The sequence below is a fragment of the Sceloporus occidentalis genome, unplaced genomic scaffold, assembly GCF_023333645.1.
Source record: "Sceloporus occidentalis isolate IW3139 unplaced genomic scaffold, rSceOcc1.0.p SCAF_49, whole genome shotgun sequence".
Classification (NCBI taxonomy): Eukaryota; Metazoa; Chordata; class Lepidosauria; order Squamata; family Phrynosomatidae; genus Sceloporus; species Sceloporus occidentalis.
The window spans coordinates 485425-500049 of NW_028317029.1; the positions used below are offsets into that span (position 1 = coordinate 485425).

Genomic DNA, 14625 nt, shown 5'->3' on the forward strand with positions numbered 1-14625 from the left:
TCACTTTACCGTGTAGCAGATCTCCATTTTATTCTTTCCCCTGAAGGTTTAATAATGTAAGAACAAACAGAATGTTTTAAGAAGCTTTATATGGTAACAGCCTATCGGTGGCTGTTTTTGTGTTACTTGACAATTTAAGGTTCATTATGGTTAATAATGAACGAGACAGCATTTTACACAAAGTAAAACAGAAGAAGGCTTTGTTTCCCTATCATTCGGCAGTAAGCAATTTTATATTTCCCATCACAATCTTTGTTGAGTGGAATGGTATAAGGAATTTGCAGGTTAATTCTTCATTCTCTGATTTTGCTAGGATGACTATTTGTCCTACTGTGATTATTGAGGTAGATAACATTTTGGTTGTGGGAGAGTATGTGAGCACAACCCCTCTGGTGAAGGGTATATCCCATATTCAATTAAAATATACTCTGGGAATGTTAGTTTTAAAAAATATTTATTTGAACAAATCTCATTTTAAACACGTATGTACCAAATATGCACTTTTTCTGTTATTATTTCGTCCTGTGATGCAAAATTCACAGAAAGTCAGCCAACAATGAAACTGAATTTAGGGTGAAATAACATTACTAAGTCCATCAAGTTCAACCTTGCTGTTGATCCAGAAAAAGGCAAAAAATACCCTCACTGAAAAAAAACAAAAATTTCCAGTTGTGCCTCAAAATGGGGAAAAAAATCCTTCTTGATTTCAAAATGGCATCTGATATCTCAGTGGATCAAAAAGCTGTAATAATAACAAAACTTAAAACAACATTGACAAGCACCCGACGTACTGGTGCACTAGAAGGGACCCTGCACTTGTAACCTTACAACTATACTACATATTTTTCTGTCTATTGCTTTCAGTCCTTCTAAACCAGAGGTCGTACATTCACATGGTGTCAGTCAGGACAATTGGAGGTATCCATCACCCTGCCTGTGCCCTCTAGACGCAGACTTTGCACTCCCTCCACAGGACCACCAACATTTAAAGCAAGTAGAGACAAAGGGAGAGGGGAAGGAGGCTGAGAAGAAAGGAACGGGATGAAAAAGGGCACACAGGAGAGAAGGAACAAAAAAAGATGCCAGTAAGAGTGATGAGGAGAGAGAAAAAGGAAGAACACAAGAAAGAAAGGTAAGCTTGTTAGAGAAAAGGAACAGAGAGAAAGAACACAAGAAAGAAAGGTAAGCTTGTTAGAGAAAAGGAACAGAGAGAAAGAACACAAGAAAGAAATGTAAGCTTGTTAGAGAAAAGGGAGAGAGAGAAAGAACACAAGAAAGAAAGGTAAGCTTGTTAGAGAAAAGGGAGAGAGAGAAAGAACACAAGAAAGAAAGGTAAGCTTGAGAGAGAGAGAGAGAGAAAGAACACAAGAAAGAAAGGTAAGCTTGAGAGAGAGAGAGAGAGAGAGAGAGAGAGAGAGAGAGAGAGAGAGAAAAGGCTGATTGTGTATGTTTTGAAAGTTTGTAAGGGAAAGTTTCCATGTTAGGGCAAGTAAGTGTGTCTGTAAGGGCAAGTGTATGTTAGGAAGTGTGTAAGGGTAAACTGTAATGCATGTATGTGGACAGGCATGTATGTGTTTGGTCAGGAGAGCGTACAGGCTAGTGTATATGTAGTACTATTTCTGTTTTGTGCCTTTGTAAGAGAATATAATGATTAATTTTAACACATTTTAACATAGGGGACCTCTTTAGTATCATTTACATAAAAAAAAAAAAAACATAGTATCCTTAAGTCCAGTAATTTAAAAAATGTTCGCCATAAACAATGTCCATGCCTATCCCTTCTCTAAACAGTGATACAAATTTACTTTAATTAAAACCGATAAAATTATATTACTGATAAAGCTGATGATAAAAGTGTCCATGTCATACATCCACTCTTCTGCCATGTAATTAGTAGTTCACGATTTCTTGCTGAAAGTTGTCGGCTATATCCAGGTATTGTTCAAGCTTCTTGACATTCTGTAACACAACAAATTATTAGGTTGCAAACTTTGAGCAGTGATAACAGATATTAGATCATCCCCTATCAAAATAATAATCTTTTCATTCTTACACATCAGACATCTAAATGTGATATCTTTATATTTATGTAATTAATATATTCATTATTTTTTATTTCAGCCTTTATACAATATATTCATTATTTTTTATTTCAGCCTTTATATTAAAAAATGAAGTATAACACAGAAAGATCTTAGACACCTATTTATTTCATTCCACTTCATTACACACATTAATGAATAGCCAGAAGTGACATTTATTATATCTTCAAAAATAAATTAATGCATCACATTCTTTATAATTTCATAAAATTAATTTTAACATTTTTGAAATTATCGTTATCAATATTATAGATATATATTACGTTTTACACAACTATAATGATTTAATAAACATTTCATTTCGGTAATGGTGGTAATACACTTTGGTGGATTCGTTTTTCTTCTGTATCTTTAGTTTTCTTCCCGTCTATCCTTTGTCTTGAAGTATGGAGGCCAACTTTATTTCCACTTACCTGTTAGATCGCTCCTAACCGCATGTGTTCTTTCATCCCCATACATTGGGAGGATCGCGTCACGATCTCCCCAAATACAAGCTGAATCGTCTAGGTTTTTTTCCAACACATCTTTATTAAATCGTACACGGAGACTTAGAGATACACGAAACGCGGCAGCTTGAAACGGACAGTACGCGATGACGCATACAACACGCAAAAACGCGATGACGCGTACGGCACGCGACGAAATTACAGGACGAGTGATGGACAACGCGGGATGACGTATACACCGAAATAACTACAAAAACAACACAAAAACAGAAGGCAACCACTTACCGGACAGAGCATACTTCTACTGAAGAAGCCAAGTCGGCGAAACGCGTTTGGAAGGATCTGGAAGGACTTATCTGAACTTTGTCCACATTCCACCATTGGTGGTTTTTTCTATATATACGCATTATGCACTTTGGGTGCATGGACTAAATGTAAGTTGCATTTTGCTGGTCTATTGACTCTTTACCTGCATATTGCACTTTTTTAGTTTGTTTTACATATATTTTATTATTAAAATATTATTATATTTCACTTCAATTGTTTTCTCCCTTATAGCATCTGCGCCCCATACTTCTTTTGTTTGGTTGTATTTTTACACTTTGAGGAAGAGTGTTCTCTTTGTGGGTAGCTGCGGTCCTATTTGGGGAATAATATATATTTTCACTTTTGTCACTTATTCACCTTAACACATCACACGTGATTTTAGGTTTTTTTCACGTTTCATTGTATATTTATGTAATGACTTTTCTTTAAGCATGATGTTATCTTATAACAAAACTTATTTTAATGAATGAGTCATTATGGCATATCTGTTCGTTTCACTGAAATATATGTAATATCCAGCCTCCTAATTCCCCACAGAGTCTCTGTTTGATTAAATGATCAGTTATTTTTTTTGTTATTACTGCTCCTTTAGTTTAATAATGAAATGCGCAATATTTTACCCCAAATAGCTTAATATTGCCTTTACCTATTACCTGATAGTATGCGTATATTTTAATGCAAACTTTTCTTTACCAAAATTGATGGGAAACTAATTCAGCAGCTGCTTTATTGTGTTTAACTAGTTTTTTTAAGTACCTCTTCAATAAACCCTTCACTTTCCATTTTAAACAGGCAGCATTCCACTATTTCTTTGGCAGGCTTGTCCTCAAGTCTTGACTTGATTTCGTCCATTTCTGGCATGCAACTCTCGTAAAGGTGGTATTTAAAATGCTTCAGCTGGTGATAGGCCTCTGTCCGCCTGGTGCACACATTGCCGATTTTCAACTCCTAGGGCCAGAATAAACAATATTCATATTTGAAAGCCTGTTTATTCTACAGATTATTAGACAATTTGGGAGATAAACAGTAGAGATTTTTTTGTGAAGTGTAATATATATAACACTATTTGATAATGTATAACACTATTTGGTAAATAATTAGAAATTCATTTCCTCAAACATAGAATTTGATTATCCGAATAGTTATTCAGCTCCATGATAAGCAATATAGCGATGAAAAGGCCATGACTGGACTCTCCAAACTTGGGGTTCTTTGATGCAGTGATGGCTAAGCAATATTGGGTGTTTAGTATGATGGATTCCCCAATACTTATGCTTTAGATTTGCATTTGCTGGGTATGTGCTGAATTCTAATGTTGTCTGGTCTCCTCTGATCTCTCTGTGAAGCAGCAGAGACAATACTGGCAGGTGAGATGGGAAAAGGAGAAAGCGAAGGGAGGGGTGTACAGATGCAGACAAAAAACATGAGGGGAAGGAGAATGTATAGTGTGCACAGTTCCTGCAATAGAAGCTGTCCTAAATCATAATATAATCCTTGCTTGTATGTAGAGGTAAATTAATGCACAACTTTCCTTACAGTAACAGAAATCGTTAATTGTAATCTCCATATTAATTATACTGTTATAAAAATTATGCAAGATGTATTAGTTTGATAACACTTGTTCCCCTGCCCATAAATTGTATGTATAATCAATATAATAAGTCAGCATGTCATTGCATTCTGTTCAAACGGAGGAGCTCAGTAATGACTTTGTAAAGCTAAAATGCCCACCTACCTTCCAAGTAAAATACACTGTTTAATATAATTGGTTGATAACCAGAGTATTGCCTTAGAGGCATTTTGGCCTTACATCTTTGGTCCAATTTTATTGCCCTTATACTGCGATTAGCCATTTGGGGTACAAAAAGTTTGGTTGTAAGTGCATACCATGCATTGTTCCAAATGTCATGGCTTTCAGAACTTATTTAGCGACGCACTACATTTATTATGGGCTACTAAAGGGTTAATATTTCAAAAGTCTCAGGGTCAGCTTATTTAGAAAGTTCTCTCTATATATCTTTTTTTTAACTCTTTAGCTTAAGGGAAGCTTGATGGTCACTCTCTTGTTATTGAGTTATCTCCAGCATCGATATTTTAGGAAGAAAACTACATTATTGACAGTGGCGTCGCTACAGGGGGGCAATTGCCCCCCCTAGGTTAATCTTTGCCCCCCCTGTTGCCCCCCTGGCGAATTTGGAATAAAGTCGCAATGCGACTTTAAATCCCGTCTTTTTTTATTTTTATTTTATTTTTTAATGCGGAGGAGAGAGAGGGGTGCCTAGCAACCGCTCGGCGCCCCCCATTCTCCTCATCGAAGCCTCTACCTCCGTCGCGGTGCCGGCATTTCATGCTGAGCGCCGAAATATGACGTCATATTTCGTTGCTCAGCAGTGAAGCAGCGGCCACCGCAGCAGAGAAGGAAGACTGAAGCCTGCATTATACTGTCGCTGGACCTAAAGGTGAGAGAACTACAAAGGGGAGGGTAGATAGTGAGTAGGGAGGGGGGTTAGAAAGTGATAAGGGAGGGAGAGGGGGTAGAAAGTAATAAGGCAGGGGCGTCCAACATGCGGGGCAACCGATCTTACGCGGGCCGCACCTCGAGCATGTACTGGCTGACTTGGCATGATAGGAGTGTGATTGCTAACAGCAATCACAGTCCCATCATGCCTAGGTTCCAGCACTTACACATCCAACCAGTAAATGCTGGAACCTAGGCATGATGGGACTGTGATTGCTGTTAGCAATCACACTCCTATCATGCCAAGTCAGCCAGTACATGCTAAAACCTAGCTAGCTGCCCCCCTTGTGTATTGATGCTGCCAGCAGTATGGGGTCTACACATCACTTACAGCCACCCTGTACCAGCATGTACTGGCTGACTTGGCATGATAGGAGTGTGATTGCTAACAGCAATCACAGCAAGCACAGTCCCATCATGCCTAGGTACCAGCATTTACTGGTTGCCTGGGTATGATAGGAGTGTGATTGCTGTGTGGGCAGTGTGGACGCCAGGGCTGGCTTTGGGGTGTGCAACCTGTGATCTATGCCTGTAATTTAGGGGGTTTTAAATATACCTTTTAATGACGTGTTTTTATGTGAATTCCAATTGATCTATACCTGCAAAGCTGGGTTTTTGCGTTATTCAGTAGATCCATATCTATATATTTCCATACATGTATACCTGCAAATACAGCGTTTGTATGTCTTATTCAGTTGATTAATACCTGCAATGCTGTTTCCATGTATTTATTTGATCTATACCTGCAGTGCTACGTTTGTGTGTTAATGTGTTGATCTATACCTGCTATCGGCAACTGGGGCTAATACTATATATGGGAAGCAGGGGCATCAATACACAAGGGGCAAAAACACTAAGGGGGGTATAAACGACAATGCAGTGTGAAAAATTCATCCTGATGTAGACGTCTGTGACGTAGATTGTGTCCTGCTGTTTGTGTGTTTTTGGTTATCAGTGTAGCAGAGCCTGTCCTCGGGTGTGTGTGTATAGGTGTTGGTGTGGCAGAGCCTGTCCTGGTCTGTGTTTGGGTGTTGGTGTGGCAGAGCCTGTCCTAGGGTGTGTGTTTGGGTGTCAGTGTGTCAGAGCCTGTCCTGGTGTGTGTGTGTCTGGGTGTCGGTGTGACAGAGCCTGTGTTGGTGTGTGTGTTTGGTCATCTGTTTCCTGGCACTTAACTTACAGTGGGAATTATTTAATTTATATTTATCCAGAGATAAAATGCCCTCCTGAAGTTGTAGTGACTTCAGGGGACAAAACGTTCAAGGCCCTGAAATCATTTAGTGGAAAAGTTATTTATTGTGTTATAATATTTATTTCAAGGATTAGTCACACTCAATTGTGGCTTCAGGCTTCCCATGTTGAATGATCAAGTATTATTTTAGCCCAATAACAAAAGTATAATTCCATAGCACATTACTTTTGGAAATTATGAATGCCCCCCCATCTTGTGTGCCCCCCCTATATATTGTTTCTAGAGTCGCCACTGATTATTGAACATAAAAAACTGAAGGATAGATGGACGGAATGGTTCTTATCTGCCGTTAAATTCTATTAACAGTGACAATACATGGACACACAAAACATTAAAAAAAAAATAAAAAAATATTTTTGACAATAAATTAGAAAAAAAATTACTATTCATAAATAAAATATATATATAAAATATATTAAACCACATACAAATTGTTTTCTTTGTGTTATTCTTAAATGTGTAAACTTATACATAACAGATTAATATTTAATATTGTTTAGTTAATTTAATAATAATTTTTTTGTATTCTGCTGAACAGTATTCTATATAGAAGGTTTTAATCAAGTTTTTAATTCATGCAAAATATTACAGACACACACAGTTTTACCTGTTTATCATCTGACATAAACTCATCTTTTTCCAATGTATCATTTTTATAGGATGGTCCTGATAGTATCACAAGAAATCTACAATGTCGATGCAGTTCACATGCTTGACAGGACTGGTCCCGTGCATCTACCCCATGTACACTGAGATAAGGATAGGTTTCCACTCTTTCCTGTAAAAGTAGAACATTAGTAAATAATAAAAAATAGTACTGTAGGAAAAATATAACAGATAAAAAGGAAACTGAATTATGTGCCCTTGTTCTATAAATAATAAATATTGTATTAGTCCAAACTTTAATATTAAAAGTGAAATCTTAACTGTGATAAACTTTTACGTTTAAAATTCACCTACACACTTTATTATCAGTATAATGCAGGGGTGTCCAAGTTTTTTCTGCAGTGGGCCACTTCATCAGAATTGTATACGTGCAAGGGACGCACTCATTTTTCACTGTGACAAAATATGGCCTTTAATAAAATATGCAGATTAAAATAAAGTAAATGACAGTCCCATCATGCCTCGGTTCCAGCACTTACACATCCAACCAGTAAATGCTGGAACCTAGGCATGATGGGACTGTGATTGCTGTTAGCAATCACACTCCTATCATGCCAAGTCAGCCAGTACATGCTGGTACAGGGTGGCTGTAAGTGATGTGCAGACCCCATACTGCTGGCAGCATCAATACACAAGGGGGCAGCTAGCTAGGTTTCAGCATGTACTGGCTGACTTGGCATGATAGGAGTATGATTGCTAACAGCAATCACAGTCCCATCATGCCTAGGTTCCAGCACTTACACATCCAAACACCCTCCCCTCCCCCTTACTGGCACTGCAGCTCCTCGATGCCGCTCACAGACTTCAGCAGAGGGCACGGCCTCCCTCTGCGTTCTCTGGTACTGCACAGAGGAAGCAGTACTGGAGCAGAGTCATGTGATGTCACGTGAACTCTGCTGGGTTCCGCTTCCTCTTTGCAGTACAAAAGACCCTCCCACTGGTAAGTAGCAGGGCTCTTATTGTATCAGGGCTTGAGGTACGGCCCGTGTAAGATCAGTTGCCCTGTTGGACGCCCCTGGTATAATGGGAAGTGCATATAAAACATGACATTATGGCACTTTTCACAGTAAAAAAATGCTATATATATATATGTATATATATATATGTATATATAGGCAGGTGCTGCAAAGTAAGAATGCTTTAAAAAATATACATGTTTTATTTTTATCATTTAACAAAACGCAAAGTGAGTGAACTGAAGAATATATAAATCATGGGTGTATCAGGGTCCCACTGTTTTCTGCCAATGCTGGACATCTTCCGATTGCAAAGGGACGTAAGCCTGGGAGAGATGTTGCTGATGCAGTATCCCACCTTGTGACTTGTTGCTGTGCTCAGTCTTGCCATGGTGTATGACTTGACATTAAACTGTCTTCAGCAACCTTACCTTGTTAGTGAGTTTGGCTGTTCCTCACCCAGTTTTATTCATCCTAGCTGTTTCTGTTTCAGTTAGCGATTGTGTTTCTACCTACATATTGAATTGATGATCATTAGCTCCTGTTTAATCATACACCCAACTATATGCCTACAAAATCACTTTTTCTTCTGTTCATTAAACGATAACTATAGAAATCATTAGCATGTCTAATTAAAGCATGTGAGGTGGGTTTAGCTTTTGTGTATTCTTTTGGCATTTGGACTACCTAGGGGGTATTAGCATTGCCCACAATGGTCTCTCCGCTGTGTCACAAAATGCCCTCATCAACTACTGTACCTGCATGACAGAATGCATAGTGTTCTGTGACATTAAAAAGAACATGAAGGGCACATGCATGCATAGAATCTTAATTTTACATATGCATACCTTATACCGTATTTGCTCGATTATAAGATGAGGTTTTTTTTCAGAACAAATGCTCTGAAAAATACCCCTCCTCTTATAATCGGGGCCGTCTTATAATCAGACCTCAAATAGGTCTGACTATGAGACGACTAAGATCCAGATCCCCCGCAGCTGCAGGGGACCTGGATCCCCCCCCGCCCCACTTACCAGTGCTTCTGAGTCCCCGGTGTGCAGCCGGGGCAGCGTGTAGATGTCTTTGCGATTCGCGAATCGCGTAGAGCTCTACACTGCCCCGGCTGCATGACAGGGGAGTCAGAAGCACCGGTAAGTTTTGGGGGAGGGGGGCAGGGGAGTGTTAAATGGGGGCATAAGGCATTTCTGGAGGCAGAGTGCTCTATGAAATGCCTTTTAACCCCCTTAATGCCACTCTGCCTCCAGAAATGCCTTTTTAACTCTCTATACGCCACTCTGCCTCCTGAAATGCCTTAAACCTCCCTATATGCCACTCTGCCCCATAATATGCCTTTTAACCCCCTTAATGCCAGAGTGACATATAGGGGTATAAGGCATTTCTGGAGGCAGAGTGGCACATAGGGGGTCAAAAGGCATATCATGGGGCACAGTGGCATATAGGGTTAAAAGGTATATCACGGGGCACAGTGGCATATAGGGGGTATAAGGCATTTCTGGGGCAGATGTGTATAACTGGGGGGGCAGGTTGGAAAATAGAAGGAAATAAAACCAAAATATTTTTCTCAATCATAGCTTTTATTTAAAAAAATAGTTTACATGAATTAACATTTACTGGTAAAACTTTTTTCCTATAGGGTCGTCTTATATTCAGGCCTTTTCTTTTTTTTCCTAAATTAATATTCAGATTTGGGGGGTCGTCTTATAATCGAGCAAATACGGTATATAAATGTGCTAACAACAACTTTACCTACTACTTACTTCTACATATAGCGTTTGTGACAAGATAACAAAATGTTCTATAAATTAAATATAGATGTGCATATTGTGGCAGGATATCTATATATAAATGCCTATATAATATAGCATACCTTATAACGATTGCTCCAGCGGCTTCTTGTATGGAGGTTTACCAGACGGGGTGATATTACACGTTTATCTATGTAATCGAGGGAATCCAACATATCTCTGGCATACCTTTTTTTCCTCATTCCTTCTGAATAGTTAAAATTGGAATAAAAATAAAGTAAAAGTTGTTGAATATAAGGTGGCCATAAGAATACATAACTTGTTAAGACATTACAAAGAATGTACCGCATTTGCTCGATTATAAGACGACCCGGATTATAAAACGACCCCCCAAAATCTGAATATTAATTTATGAAAAAAAGAAAAAGCCTGAATATAAGACGACCCTATAGGAAAAAAGTTTTACCAGTAAATGTTAATTCATGTAAACTATGTGAACAATGGTTTGTTAATAAAAGCTATGATTGAGAAAAATATTTTGTTTTTATTTCTTTTTTTCAACCTGCCCCCCCCAGTTATGCACATCTGCCCCAGAAATGCCTTATACCCCATATATGCCACTGTGCCCCATGATATGCCTTTTAATCCTCTAAATGCCACTGTGCCCCATGATACGCCTTTTAACCCTCTATATTCCACTGTGCCCCATGATATGCCTTTTGATCCCCTATGTGCCACTCTGCCTCCAGAAATGCCTTATACCCCTATATGCCACTCTGGCATTTAGGGGGTTAAAAGGCATATTATGGGGCAGAGTGGCATATAGGGAGGTGAAAGGCATTTCAGGAGGCAGAGTGGCATTAAAGGGGTTAAAAGGCATTTCACAGAGCACTCTGCTTCCAGAAATGCCTTACACCCCCCATTTAACACTCCCTCCCTCCTCCAAACGTACCGGTGCTTCTGAGTTGGGGGGGCGCATAACACAGGAGGATCCAGGTCCCCTGCATCTGAGCCCCCGGTGCTTAGTCCGGGCAGCATGTAGAGCTCCACGCGAATCGCGTAGAGCTCTACACGCTGCCCGGACTAAGCACCGGGGACTCAGAAGCACCGGTAAGTTGGGGGGGGGGCATAACACAGGAGGATCCAGGTCCCCTGCATCGCTGCGGGGGATCTGGATCTTAGTCTCATAATCAGACCTATTTGAGGTCTGATTATAAGACGATCCCGATTATACGACGAGGGGTATTTTTCAAAGCATTTGCTCTTGAAAAAACCTCGTCTTATAATCAAGCAAATACGGTAGGACACCAAGAGAATTTAAAGGGAATTCTCAGCTGTTATATGCATTGATGTGCGTATGATGGCTGGACTGCCCATTAATGTATGGTTATTTTCATAGGAAAACTGGGTATTAGAGGTTAGGTCGGCGACTCAACTCCATTTATTGCATATTTTTCTATGTAGATTTCAGACTCATCTCATATCATTTAAGCTTCTACTGTATCACATTTTCCTGGAGCATAGCTTAATATAAGTGGTCTGTGGACCATACGTTTCCTATTGTAGGTTATTATGAGACCTATGGGCACTAGTCTGTGATCGCAAACCGAAGCCTAAACCAGAAGTATATGCATACATTAGAAACATTGTATATAAAGGTTGGAAATGTAAATAAAAATAAATTGGAAGAAATTCAGACTCCATAGAATGTGTTAAGTGTAACATTTTTACACAGTACTTAGGGTGCTCAAACCTCACCATTGTCTAACGGTATTGCAGGAGTTTATTTGGAAAGGTTGTAACAAGTTTCCCATCACAGCTAGCTGTAATCAGCATTTCCGGAGGTGGTCAGCGTACGTCAATGTCGTTTTGTATTCTTCCTTTGATCTAACTGGCTGTTAAGTGGTTTGACTGCTCTCATGGCACACGTGGTGTGATTAAGTGATACGACCGCTTACTGGTTATGTGTATTTCGCTGAGGACGTTCGTTCAATAGCTTTCAGTCTGGGACATTGAATTGTTACACTTATACTGTGTGTAGAATGGTTGTTCTGAATTTATGACTTGATTTAGTCAGCTCCATTGTCCATGGTTTTACGTATCTGGACTGATGCTTATAACAAAGCTGAAAAAGAATTTGCTACATGACTTACTATATAATGTAGACAGGAATCCTTTATCGATAACACTGATGAGAAGTGCCTTTATGATCCTCTGGAAATGACTTTGAAGGTCACTGAAATACACTATAAACCAAAACATGTTAAATATGCTTCAGATTTTTTTGTCTAAATATATAATTACTTACTTTATTTGTATTAGGCACAGAATGAATAATAAGCTTGCAGGATGAAGTATAAAGGCCTATTTGAACACAGAGACAATCCTTAAAGAAGTACTGAGAGAAAACCAGTGCTGATAATCACCTGTCACGTTTGTGGTTATTATTTGTATTTGACAGGTAATTCTTATTGACATTTTGCCAGCTCCAGCATCACACCTGCTTCCATCAATGCCGCAGCCATTTATGTAAATCAACCTTCACTCCTTTGGTTCATCATTGCAGATTGCATTTTAATTTTACTATCAATCCTACTGACAAATAAACTGTAAATGTTTTCTGGGTGAATTAGTTTTCTATATGTCATTTACTTATAATGTTTTAGTTCCTATTCCTCCAAATTGGCTTTACAAATAAGTGCATTGTTGGTCATGTAAAGTGGGGCCTTTGTGCAATGTTGCTGGATCATGTTATGTGAAAGGAGGAAGGGGTTGATGGTTCTGTGCAGTGGAGGAGTTGCTGGATCACGTTGTGTGCAGGGGAGAGGGAAGAGTTCATGGATCATGTTGTGTGTAGTGGGGCAGAGGTTTCTGGATCATGTTGCATGTAGTGGGAAGGGGTTGCTGGATCATGTTATATGTAGGAAGGGAGGGGTTATTGGATCATGTTGTATGTAGTGCAAACAATTTACGCACTGCTTCTTACAATACATAGGTTCATACATATACATGACAAAACCAGAACTGACAGACTATGACAAAGCAATACATTAGGTGCAAGTAGAGGGAGAATAAAAACAATTGAGAGAAGAAAAAAAGACAGATAGAAAGAAAGAAAGAAAGAAAGGTAGATAACAAAGTGCATGTCATTTTCATACACTAGATATTAAATAATGGTTATATAACCATCAACCACATAAAATATGGCAGCTAAACTTACACATAGGAAGATGTTTAGGAAACAATTGTTTATTTTTTTCTAACTCAGAAGGTGTATTTTCATCTTCATCATTGTCTATGAAGTCTTCCATACTGTCATACTCATTTTCACTCATTTTGTCTTGTGAGACAAAAGATGACGTGTCACATTCACTGTCCTAAACCAAACAAAAATAAAAACATTTCTTTTGTTGCCAGAAGTTTCAATATGTATATATATTTGGAACACACAGGTTTTGACATTTTGGTGGATAGCAAACATGCCTAGGAGAAATGTGTTCCTGTCATGAATGAATGGCTGCTTTGAAAGCAGTTTCATGTCAAATCTTCACTAGTGTCCCTGACAGGTCTCATTGAGTTGGCCAAACCTCTGACTATCCCAGGTAATACACACGAGTCTTGGAGAATACCAAGAGGAACTTCTTTTTTACCAACTTTAAGGAGAACTTTACCTAAAGTTCCCACAATGAATTTCTAGTGTTTCTCCCGTTTTATAGACTGTTTTGCCGATTTGTAACCTTTATTTCCTATATGTAATTTATTCCTATATTTGGATTAAATGTTCAATTAATCAGCTCTTTGCTCTCTAATATGAACTGACTACTCTGAAGAAAGCCCTGTTAGAACATGTTACAAAAAGGTGAATTATAATGTCTCTTTATTAAGGTGATTACTTTTTAACTGTAATTGTTTTTGTTTGGAGTAACCTAAGATGCCCAGATATAAAGTGTTGGTGGCAGCAGCGAATTGTAGTACTGGGGTGAGATTTTGACCAAAGGTTTTTTATAGGTGTAGTTAAAGATGCAAAAGAGAAAATGGTGTCGGCAGCAAAGAACAAAATGAGATATATTAGCATTACCTCCGACTCTTCCCAGCTTTTGGACTGGCTGCGGGTTCGTCTCCTCTGAGCAAGTTGTTTGAGGTTCTCAAAGTTTCTTTGTTTCTTCATCTTTCTTTCAGCTGCTTCATCCTTTGAGGTTTCTCCTTGTAGCTTTTCTCCATCTTTACATGGCTCGTCATCTTCACTTATAATATGGCGGCGTTTAGCAAGAACTTTTCCAATGGGGACATCACTGTCAGAGTCGCTGTCACTGTACATTACAGAAGTTTTTCTCTTCCGTTTAGGAAGGACAATGGATTCCTCATCTTTATTGTTTTTTAGATGTTGTTCATTTTCTTTTTCCTCTGAAGAGATGACACATTCCTCAACATCCTCATTTTCATAACCATCTTCCTCGGGAGTCGTGCTACACTCATCAGAGTCACTAATTAGAGAAATAATATCTTTCTTTGTACGTCTCCAGGCAACCTTAGACCTTACTGGTGGGCTGTCCCTTTCTGTCTTCCGCTTTGTTTCATAGATTTTGGAGATATCT

The 14625-nt window shown here is 38.8% G+C and overlaps 1 protein-coding gene across 1 annotated transcript; it reads right to left on the reverse strand.

The window, feature by feature from the left end:
• Window positions 1-1890: 1890 nt before the first annotated feature.
• Window positions 1891-14348, reverse strand: LOC149288808 (coiled-coil domain-containing protein 82-like). The gene is made up of 7 exons (XM_089491158.1): window positions 14109-14348; window positions 13251-13407; window positions 12184-12276; window positions 10153-10277; window positions 7250-7420; window positions 3632-3823; window positions 1891-1959 (listed from the first exon to the last, which is right to left on the reverse strand). Exons 1-7 carry the CDS (start codon window positions 14346-14348, stop codon window positions 1891-1893), a joined length of 1047 nt encoding a protein of 348 aa, XP_089347284.1.
• Window positions 14349-14625: the final 277 nt, after the last annotated feature.